General features: G+C 35.7%; 1 protein-coding gene across 3 annotated transcripts in view; it reads right to left on the reverse strand.

Moving 5' to 3' along the window:
- Positions 1–373: 373 nt before the first annotated feature.
- Positions 374–12,119, reverse strand: part of G3BP1 (G3BP stress granule assembly factor 1) — a 32,412-nt gene continuing 20,666 nt past the window's right edge. The window contains exons 4-12 of one of the 3 annotated variants that reach the window (XM_014063123.2): positions 11,640–11,813; positions 7,253–7,343; positions 6,625–6,718; positions 5,912–6,116; positions 4,925–5,026; positions 3,911–4,022; positions 3,372–3,497; positions 3,139–3,269; positions 374–1,438 (exon numbers count right to left, since the gene is read on the reverse strand). In XM_014063123.2, coding sequence (XP_013918598.1) covers positions 1,232–1,438; positions 3,139–3,269; positions 3,372–3,497; positions 3,911–4,022; positions 4,925–5,026; positions 5,912–6,116; positions 6,625–6,718; positions 7,253–7,343; positions 11,640–11,813 — 1,242 coding nt within the window. In that variant the 3' untranslated portion in view covers positions 374–1,231. Of the gene's footprint in view, positions 1,439–3,138; positions 3,270–3,371; positions 3,498–3,910; positions 4,023–4,924; positions 5,027–5,911; positions 6,120–6,624; positions 6,719–7,252; positions 7,344–11,639; positions 11,814–12,119 lie in introns of all 3 variants that reach the window. The other 2 variants (XM_087709425.1, XM_087709424.1) reach the window with 2 other exon arrangements.

Here is a 12,119-nt window from a genome sequence, read left to right on the forward strand (position 1 = left end):
AGCTTATCGAATGCCATGAATATAATCACAGTGAAAAATTGGTATTATCAGAAATTGGACTTTATCGTTTCCCCTTATTAGTTTGGCTTATTTTAAAGCCAATCTAAGTCTTAACACATAGGAACATACTTTGTAAATTGAACATGTGCATATTATAAAGATTTATGATTTAATTTCCCACAGTCATGTAATTGTGGAAGGCACTCACTTCAGAGCTAATAACAGTGTCAACACATAGCTGTGCCTCTGAAACTCCTCAAAAGCATTACACAAATATATAAGGCTATTAAAAACAAAACTGTGCAACTATAAAAACATGTGACAATGAGAAAGGGACAAAAATCTCATGAAAGATTTCAACATACTCCAAAACTGAATAAAGCAAATCTATACTTTTTTTTATTTTTTTAACAATTTGCCAAGACTGGAATGAGAGATAAATAGAAGGCACAACAATTTTGTTTCGGTTTTAATACAAATACAAACTAAACATGAAAAAGTCCCTATTTCAATAAAAAAAAATTTTTTTACAAGTTCAGGAAGAGTGTTTTAAAGAGTCAATTTCTAGACATTTAAAACCTATCCCACAATCCTTGTAAGTGGTAAAACAGTAGTGAGAATTCCTTTTCGTGATCATGTACCAAAAGAAAATATTCTATGAATACCCTTTATTCCACTTTTACAACGCCACAAAAAAAAAAAAAAAGGGTAACGTCGATTTCCAAACAGCAACATCTCCAGACTGGGAACGAAGAGGTCCTATGACCCCACCTCCCAAGGGGTATACGGATTTCCCTGCCCTTGAAATGTTTGTCAGGTGCTAGATTTTCCTATAGGCTCCAGAACACATGCAGGTAAAAAGGGTAATTCCACTGACTAAAGCGCACCTCATGTCAGTAAGGAAAAAGAAGAAAAGCGCCACACTTCCATTAGGAAAAATCACTGGTACCAAAAAAATATATATATATCCAGTCCATATGTCTGCAGCGAGCGAGCAAGGATTTGGTAATTCTTTCTAAAATCCAACTTTTCCTGAAATATTGTTCCACAAAGCTGGAGTCTGGGACAAGGACTAGGAAGAAAAATCACAAAACCAAACACAAACAAAATGAGCCAAAATTGTATCAAACGTAGCAGTCTATAACAGGGTAGGACCACATTCCAAGATACCCAAGGCTGAAATTCACAAATCTGCAGGAAGAAGGGTTTGTCTCCTCTCATCATCCGTTAATCACTGACGTTGCCCGATGCCCCTTCCAGTGGCAAATCCTGGTTTCTGAGACATTCCTCCACGTGGAGGGCCTCGAATCCCACCTCCCAGCCCCCCACGGGTGCCACCAGGCCCACGGGGTCTGTTGTCTCGACGATCACCCTCCCTGGCTGCTCGTGTTTTTTTCTCTTCTACATTCAAGCGCACTTCTCCTCTGAACATGATTGGCTGCAAGAGAAAAGGGGGGGGGGGGTCAAGAGACCAAAAAAAGCTATTCAGAACAGTCAACAGCAAAAGTGCAATCCAAGTCTACTAAGAAGCAAGACTGACTAGATTCACCATGATCTCTTTCTGGGGAGCATGGAATTGCAACCTAATTTATTTAATCTTTCAAAAGGCTAAAAGTTAACGCTGTGAATCCTACCACCTGTTTCAAAATAGGTATATGTTGTTTCTGGGAATTCAAACCACACCATAGTCCATGTATTTCTTTAACAAGTTGGGATTACTTATGAAACTCCTATGCAAAGCCATAAGAACACTGAATGCTCCCCTGCCCATCAGTTTGGTCCCATTTCAACATACAATAGAGTGTTGTTGTTGAGACAAGGGCTATTATATTTCCTATTCTGTCCTTCAGGGCTTCCTGAAAATCCAAGAGAACAAATTTGTGGGGTCCAAGCAATCCGGCTATCCACAATTATTCATTAAAGTGGTGAACTATCCTCACATTTACTATTATGATTTCAAAAAGTACCAAAGTATCCTAATATATAGGATATATGTATGTATGTATGTATGTATGTATGTATGTATGTTGTATTTGTGCTGATAAATAAATAAAGGGAGACTAGTATAGATCTATTTCAAGCTATTTAGCTCTCATCAGCTAGCCATACCCTTACTGGGATTTGAACCTGGGCTATATTACATGCTAACTAGGAAGAGATCTTAGCCATTAGGCCACAGGCTCTTATCCGTTATCAGCGAAGCCAGGGTGAAAGGTATCTATTAGATTTTTTTTATTTAAAAAAATCATATATATATACCCCTGGTATATATATATATATATATACTTAAAGTCACAACCCCTGGTATGCCCAAGTGTGGGAGGAAGGTCACACTTCCACTCTCTGTCATTAGGCTCGTCACAAGAGTCCATCCAGACAGAAACCCAATATATATGATATATATATGATATAATATATATCCTTCAGAATAACTAGAGCCGTGATGGCGAACTTATGGCACACATGCCATAGATGTGGCAGAGCCATATCTGAAGACACGTGAGGCATTGCCCTATGTCAGCTCCAGCGTGCATGCCCACACTGGCCAGCTGATTTTCGGTCTTCCGGAAGATGTGGGGAGGCCATTTTCACTCTCCCCAGGCTTCAGGAGGCTTTCCTGGAGCCTGAGCAGAGCAAAAAACAGCGCAACGGCCCACCTGAAGTTCAGAAACCAGCCATTTCCGGCTTCCGGAGGGTGTCCGGGTTGACGGGAAGAGGCATTTTCGCCATCTCCAGACTCCAAAGATGCAATGTCCACCCCGGGGGGGGGGGAGAATGGAGGGGGTTACACGTACATGTGCAGGTGGGCACAATGCAGGGGGGGATTCCCGTGCGCTTTTGGCACCCAAAGGAAAAAAGGTTCGCCATCACTGAACTAGAATGAAATTGACATGTATTTAACAATTATTTTAAATGACTATCGCAAATTAATGCAGTAATAATCTAACAACGGTAGCTATGTACCACTCTTATTAATACCATTTTAGCAAACGTCTGCCAACATAAAAGCAGAAGCATTCCGGTGATTAGTTTTTGTTTTTAATACAAATATGTTGTTTTATTTCAAAAGGACAGATATTTAACAAATTTCAATATGGCCAGATCACTTAAAAGTTTATTAATTTAAATTTAATGTACCCTATTGCCAAGGATCTTCTGAACTGGTTCTGGATCATCAAATACCACAAATCCAAAGTTAGGCAGTTTTCCTCCACTGTTGATACGCAGTTCTACAACATTTCCATAGCCTGCAAGAGAGTTTGCAAGTTCTTTGATCATACATTAGACTGTTCTGTGAAAATAAGCATGTACTTTTAAACCGCCACCAATAGCAAGCTCCAACCAATAGAAAAGCAATGTTCACAGCTTACTTTGAAAGAAGTCCTTTAGTTCCGATTTATCAACGTCATGAGGAAGGTTCCCAACAAAGAGCTGGTGACTGTCAGGGTACCTCACAATCCGTCTGGTTTCCATGTCACCCTGTTCTCCTTCCCGTACTTAAATAAATAAGTTAATTGTGGTGTAAGAATATAATGATAATAAAGAAAATGAAACAGCGTCTACCTTAATCTTTGTTTACAGTAAATCTGAAGTCATTAATTACACAAATGAAATTACAAACAGGATGCAACAATTGATCCACTTATTCCTATTTAAGAGGCTTCATTGTTAACATGTAAGTGCCATCTTACCAAAGTCTTCAAAGTAGAATAAAGTGTCTACATAGAATTAATTTGTTCTCATATTCTTTCCCAACTCTTTAAGAAATATTTTTGCATTTTTTAACCTGAGCACAGGAGTCGGGATGTTTTAATAATTTTATTCAATACTGAACTCCCTTTTAAAAACTATACAGTATCACCACCATACAATTCTTCTATACACCAAATACAGAATTTAGTTTTCTTACTTGTTCTAGGGCCTCTTTGTAGCGGGATGTTTGTCCGTTGCTCTCTCACCCTCTGGTCCCGCTGAGGTCTCTGTGGTGGAGTTTGGGATTCAGGCTTAGATTCAGGACGGGGCTGCAAAATGTATCAGCATAAAATGAGAGTGTACAGAAGACAAGAAAAATTAAAATGTATTCTAACTGTAATCATTAGGAACCAGTGGAAAAAAGGGAAAACAAGCTTCAAAGATAGAATGGAGAAAACTAAGCTCTTTCTTTCATTTAACACACTTGCCATTGAAGCCTACAGTAGCGCTGATAACAAATGCTTCCTTTCCACAATATTTTTCATCCATTTCTGATCAGAATAGACAGTTGCATTTAATCTTTAATGTGGCAGTGTCTCCTCAAAATCATGGGGGGGAGGGGGTTGAAGAAGAATAGAAAACAAGTGCAAATGATATGTCTAGAAGACAATTATATAATTAGAAGCAAAGCCCTCTAGAGCCTAGTGTTTTTAACTAAAAAAAAAAATCCCCATTCTTCTTAATCAAATTTTCTCCTGAGAAATTTTAGAAACAGGCTAATGTTATTGGGAGTTGGGAGAACCAATAAAATGGATGTGAAATATATTACTGCTTCCTTTTCTTTTAATACTGTGTTTCAAGTACAGGCAATCCCCGAGTTAAGAACATCCAACCTACAGAAAACTTGTGCAGGCTGCCTACGACTAAAAATGGCATATGGCACTCTCCTTACCAATGAATTGCTGAAGTTGTGCAATTTTTCATGAACCGCTGAAGCTGCATATTTTTAATATACAGCCTATTTTCAGTGGTTTTCAGCATTCATGAAAACACTGCGCAGCTTCAGCAGTTTGCTGGTTTAAGGAAGGAAAGTGCCATTTGCCACTTACGCTGAACATTCCACAAACAACAACTAATGCTAAAAATTCAAATTAATTGTAAATTCATGGCATCTATAGATTGCACTAAACTTGTTGATTACTCTGGCATGAATTTGGTGGCTGGTTCTTACCTGTGATGTAGGCAATTTGACAACATGGGGTGGTATGCCTGATACTGGAACTGCTCCACTGGGTGGTAAATTCTTACTTGTCACAGATGCCCATGAAGATGTCTGGAAGAAAAAAAGTTTTATTAACAATACTGTACAAAATACCTACAAGGTACCTTCAAGGCTGCCCCGCTCAACTTCTACCTTTTTCAATTCCACTGGTGCAGAGACTCATTTACATGACAAGTATATACTCAGTATTTAATATTTGTCACCATTTAAAATTTTCCTTCAAATTATCTCAGCAGTTAAGAATAAAACTTTAAAATAATTGGTTCTAAGTACTGGCAATTAACGAAAACAAAGATGATTAACGTTGACTACTAAAGTCACTGTCAATGCTTTGTTACTGCATAGATAAACCATAAATAGGAAGATTTATACACATTTGGTTCTTATACAACATTTAAATGCAAATACTGATGGTTACGTCTGAGTTCCTTTCCACCATGGAGTGCTTTCCTTCAGAGGAATTACTACATTTAAGAAAGGCACGATACATTACAGAGTTCTGTGTTGTATAACCATAATCTCTTATGTTCAAATAGGACTTAGATAAAGCTCATTATCACACTATAGGTCATAGTAAAGGACTTCAAGTAGCTGTTACAAATTTCCTCAACCACTAGTTGGTTGCCAGAAATATGGTATATTTGCCACTGGATGTCTATGGAAATATTGTCATTTTGTCAATAAGCTATAAGTGAAACATCTTATAACCATGTAGGAAAAAAATGTGAGGATTTTGGTAGTGCTTTAAGTTCACACTATTTTAAGGATATTATCAGATTGGGTGATACAATAACATTAAAAACAAATTTTAACAGTAATTAACTTAGTGATGCAACGTTAAGGAATTAAAAAGTCAGAAAAATTAGCAGAATTGAACATTGAACATTTAAAAAAAATAACACATTTATGGAAGAACAGAGAAATTTCTTGTATTACTCTAGAGTCTTCTTGAATAACAGGTGTTGGATCGGTAGGAACCGGGGAAGGACTCTTCTCAATAGCTTCCTCAGGAGCTGCTTCCTCTATCACTAGTTCAGGCTTTTCTTCTTGAACTTCTACTTCAGGCTCTTGTTCAGCCTCAGCTTCTGGTTCCGGTTCCGGTTCCACAACTGATTCTTCTAGCTGCTCCTCCAAATCATTGCTGCTGATGAAAGATCTTTTCATTATAGTCAGCAATTTGTCTACACAGTTCAATAACAGAATCTTTACTGTTTCTAAACCATACATTGTGGGGTATTTATAAAATGTTCAGTTATTTATAAAATATCCACTATAATAATTTAATTCAATTCTATATTGACGCGCAAAAATGTTTTCTTGGATGAAATCAGTAATACTTCCATCATTTTTTTAAAATCATTCAATTTCTTTTCTTGAACTACACATGGAAACTATGGCTTCCAAATACATTATTTCTAAAAATAAAAATAACTGATAGGTGTTTACATATTCTAAGAAAAAGATTGCCAATTACTGCTGAATGCTGAAAATTTGATTTTAGAATAATGGACCTTCTGTTATCTATCAGCAGAGGTATGAGTGGCGACTTTTAAACGAAAGTGAGATAAGACTGGATTTTCCGAGAATTGGACTTTTATTTCAGCTAGAGCAAGAAAAGACAGGGTAACTGGAGTGTCGGGTTGACTCACCTGACAGACTGTTCATAGTAAGCTGCTGAATCATCAGCAACTGCCTCTGGAGTCTGTTGCCTTTCCTCAGGTTCTTCTGCCTCTTCCTCTGATTCTGGGAAGGGAGGGGGGAAAACGTACAAATTAAAAGGACAGCTCATAATATTCATTCAATTTTTCATGGCTTACTAAATATATGTACATTTTAGATATATACATTTTTGTATACGTACTTTTCAAATTGATAATAACATGGCCAGATGCACACATGGGAAAGAGGTTTTTGGGTTACTTTGGTTTCCATCCAAAAGCAAAATCCTGATAAAGTATAGACTTTCAGGGTTCTAGTATTAGATCTCACAAGTTCTGGGTAGAATTTTATAGAGACATCAAGGGATTCCCAGGGCTGTAAACTAAACTAAAATCACCAGAAGGTTAACAGTGACCACTTGTATAATGCTATCATGTAAACAGCATGGACAAGTTCACCAAATCATTAGGACGTGAAAGAAGTCTTACTTTATTATTATTCAAAGGCATCTTTCAATTATGCAGGCAAGTCATGTTTTGGCCATTTCACTATTTAGAGGAGTTATTAACAAAAAATCACAAAAAGACATAAACACAAAATTAAGATTATGGAATTTACCCTCTGGAGGTTCAGCATTCAAGTCACCAAAAACTTCATCCTGGTAGCGAAATATGTCATTATGGACATAAAACTTGTTTGCAACTGATCCCTGTAGACAATACAATGTGAAAAATGAAATTAATCAGCTCGATCATATATATTTGGTTTCATTCTGTCATCCCGAAGTCATTTTCAGGTAATCCTAGATTTAGAACAGTTTGTATAGTGACCATTCAAAGTTACAACGGCACTGAAAAATGTGACCTATGACCATTTTTCATAGTTATGAATCTTTGCAGCATCCCTAAGATCATGTGATCAAAATTCAGACACTTGGCAACTGGTTCATTCTTATGACCGTTGCTGTGTCCCAAGGTCATGTGATCACTTTTTGTAATCTTCTAACAAGCAAAGTCAACGGGGAAGGCCAAATTCATTTAGCTAACTGATTACTAATTTATCAATTGTAGCAAGAACATTTGTAAAATGGGGCAAAACTCACTTAAAATGTCTCACTTAACAACAGAAATGTTGGGTCCAATTGGGGTTGTACGTTGAGGACTACTTGTACTGGAATGTCAGTCCAAAACAGTTTTACCTATATGTGCTATTCAGAAAATACAAGACAAGATTTGCACTGCTAACTTAACTATTAATTTCTGAACTCTCTGAATCACTTTAAGCAAAATACAATAGGTCTCAATGATTAAAAGACAAGATTGAATTTTATTAATTTTAGTGATAGACACTCTACTATTTAGTATGGTAGTTCAATAGCATTATGCTAAATAAAACAATGATTTCTGAACTTGGCCCATGAAGAATGACGTGGAAATCCTCTTTTAAAGATCAGATAGTGCTAATTTATTTGTCATAGAGATCAGAAATGTCTGTTTTCTTAAAGTTTAATTCCTATAAAACTTTATATTCTTTCAATTCAGTATTATGATGTATTAGCTGGTATTTTATATAATATTTTGTTAGACAGCATTTCTGCAAGAAAAGCTAGGAGCATATCTTTTGCACGCCCCCACTTTCCTGGAAATCCTTGGTTTAAACTTTAACTGATACCAGAGAAGTTACATTATTTCAACTATTCATCATGGTATTACAAATAGTAAGCATCTAAATATTTAAATTTAAAACTCCATCAGAAAGTGGAGTAATAGTCCTGCTTAGAGAAATCATAAATAAGGAGTCCAAAAGAGAACTAGATTGGCAGTTGTTCTCTTGCTTTTACTAAGAGGTGCTGATTCCTATTTTCTACTCACATTTCTTTTTTAAAAGTCATTTAGAGACTTCATTCATTATTTTAATAATGAACACTGGCAAAATACTTTCCCAAGAATTATGACAACAAAGTAAAGCTCAAAATCATTATCAATTTGAAATATATTGCTGCAATATATACATTAAACTGGGAAAAGAAAGAGTTGAAACATAACATTTTATGTATCATAAATGTATAGTCTGAAACTTCATTGTTGGAATGTCTAAGCATTAGCGATTGGTGATTTTGATTATACATTTTGTAAATTCTTAAATTGATTGATGTTCTGTTGCTATTTTGAGATTCTTTTCAAAAAGTAGTTGCACATATACTGTATGTATCTATCCAAGTTGTTTGCATAGGATATCGTGGCTTGTTTTCACTTTACCTTTTATAAGCAACAAAGACTTATTTACATGGCTACATCACCTTGTAAAGCCTAGAAGGGTGGAGTTAACCCAGGGCAACAGCCTATAGTTGGAGAAAGTGTGTACTATAATAAAGCATTATGTACAGTTATCTTCTATGTTGTGGTATGTCCAGTCCTTGGAAAAGAAAGACCCTCCCAGAAACCTTAGGCTTTTGGAGAAAAACCAGGATATAAATGCGATTAAATCTGGACAAGCATCACAGGGGGTAAAATTATAAGCCAGAAAAAAATTATAAACAAAAATCTTATCTTTACTATGGTGAACATGCTTTTTATCTCTTGATAATAGTGATATGTTTGCCTTGCTAGATAGGAAGACTGACTTTAGCCACATACACCAGTAGTCAGTCAAAATATTCCTCATATGTCAGCTAGATAGTACGTTTTTTGTGTACTAACGACTAAAGTTTGGAGCTGGAAAGGAAAGATAACTTGGTTTGATTTACAGAAACAGATTACACATGATAAGAAATTAAGGATAAAACCCGAAGAACAAGCTGCCAAGTACTACCTTTGGATTTATAGGACAGCGCTAAAATGGAAACATCTTGAGTGGACCAGGACATATTTGGTTGATGAATATGAGCAACTGTATGTCAGGTAGCAATTCAGTCCCTAAATGTTATTTAGAATGGTGTGAATGCTTTTTTCCCCCTGACATATGGACAAAATGTGAACAAAATATCTGGTAGCACGGAAAGCTATATGGGGCATAGACACAATTATTATTAGTAACCTAATATATTCTTTCCTTCTCTTCCTAAAAACTGTTGGGAAAGGTTCATAATGGGAATAGGAATTAACATTTACGGGGCATCTGTCAACAAGCAGAGCCTTAAGAAAGATTCCACGTTTAAAAAAACAAGTAAATAATAAAAAATGAACTAAGAAATAAAGAAAAAATGTGTAAAAACCAGGAAAGAGCTAGGAAAAAGCAGATCAAAATGAAGGCGATGTGACCTTGTGAAGCAGAGCTGAGATTACATGTATGAATATGAATATACAGATTTAACAATAAATAGGCTTAAATATACATTAGGAAGCATGAATTGGTGTCAAAGTAATTATTCTTGGTGCCTATGAAAATAAGAATTGCTAAGTTAGTAACAATATTGTTTTTCCTTAGTGAATAGTAAGAAATTCTTTTGCTATAGACACAATTTAAGCATAAGTCTATTTGTGCATTCACATAGCATGTGAAGGAATTTGAATCTAAAAGCACAGTTGGCTTTTTGTGATGAAACACTGAGAATTAGTGAAAAACAGAAAAGCTATGGAAGGTTCCAAATGTGAGACATATTTTGTAGTGTGCCAGGAATAATCTTGAAAAACTTGAACATGGAAAAAAATGAAGTTAAAAAAGAAACAAAGTAAAAGAAAGAAGACTAGAGGAAGAGTTAATATGAGTGTTACATGAAAAAAGTATTAGATGACAGATTTATATCCCAACAAAATTGGAGTAGGCTAAAGGAAAAAAGATGTGTGGAAGCTATTTGGAAGACCCAAACTAATTATATTTCAGAGTGCTATAGAAGTATAGGAAGTTTCATAACAATGGGAAATACAAAAAGGATGTTTTGTGGAATAAAGTTTTGTGAAAAAGTTTGTGGATGAATTAAAATGCATTAAAAAATTCCTGCAAGAAATAATAGTGCATTAAAAGGGGGCGGGTGTATCTAGTTAGATGATGTTAACTAAAATGTTAAAATATGGGTGACCTATGTTCATGAAGTAAGTGAACATCTTTATGTTAAGTGCAAATAGTTCACCTACACCTGACCATGCAAAGAATGTTGCCACTAAAATCACCAGCTTCCCGGTAATGGAACTTTAAAGGTAAAGGAACTTTTTCCTGATAGTAGATAAAAACTGAGCTTTCCAAGGAGGTTATATGCAATTCAATTCTTTGAGGAACTACACCTAGTATTTGGGGGACTTAGCATGCAAGATGGATGAGTCAGATATGTGGAACTGGCATGTAAAGAAGAGTACAGCAGGAAGGATGGGGAAGGTGTATCAGAATAGTGAGCAAAGTAACTCCAGTAGTCTTTGGAGCTTAGAAGTATAGTGATTCTGATCTAAAATATGGCAAAAGGAACTGGCTGGACAATTTCTTTCTCACTTTGACTCCAGCTGCAAATTGCAACCAGACAACCCCGAATGACAAGATTGGAATAAGGGTATGTGATATTCCTTTGTTTCATGTGTTTCTGAATAAAAAGGGTAACTACAAGTTGTAAATGCACATTCAAAGTAAGAACAGATGAATTTAAATATCTTGAGAGAACGTTTCTTAAAGACGAGAAAACAGAAATTTTAAGACTTCCAAATGCCACCAATAGTATTCTGTTTCAAGAAATGACTGTTTGGAAAAAAAATTGAAATGGGTATCAAGTGCAAAACACATCTATAAAGAATATCTAAATAAAAAGAGAATATTATAAATTTTAGAATTCAATGAATTGGTAAAATATTCAGAGAGAGGCATTAGAAATATAAAGAATAGGCAATATGTGGATATTGCAAACGATGCAAAAAATGTCCTGGCAACAATGTAGGGTTTTGTTTTGTTTTTAGAGGGTAAAAGCCAGATAATGAGATTTCTTATCTAGAACTTGAGGTTTTTAACGAAGGAAAAAGTCTTACAACAACCCAGCAATATCTAAAATACAAAAATATAGACAAGTATTTCCCTGGATACATACCTCAGGGGCAAGGACAAAAGTTTGCATGAATCTCCGCATTGGCTGAGTGTTATTAGACAGCTCACCCATGACCTGTACAACAACACCATCGTTAATAGTGGCATGAGCATCCACGTGGCGGATCTTTGTACGGCAATCCTTAAAATTCAGTGACAGCACTTTCTTGTGGATATCCTAAAGAATAAAATGGAGACAATGAAAAATACATTGGAATGATTTAAAAAAAGATTCTCAGAAATGAAAATAGGGATGTGTACATAACAGAATCCAAATCCAAAACAAATCATTGAGTTCTGGAAGTTCTCATGATCCATTTAGATTGGCAGAAGCCCGGAAGAAAAAATGGTTTTTCCAGGTTTCACATGAAATAAAATCAACAGACATCTGAGAGAGCACTAAACCAAAAATAAAAAAAAACTAGATCACTCTCTCTCTTCTTCTTATCCTACACATTTCTCCATCTTCTGCTGTCTCCCCACC

Source organism: Thamnophis sirtalis, unplaced genomic scaffold (assembly GCF_051295495.1).
Source record: "Thamnophis sirtalis isolate CommonGarterSnake01/CBP01778 unplaced genomic scaffold, rThaSir2_p1.2 scaffold_3, whole genome shotgun sequence".
NCBI classification, from domain to species: domain Eukaryota; kingdom Metazoa; phylum Chordata; class Lepidosauria; order Squamata; family Natricidae; genus Thamnophis; species Thamnophis sirtalis.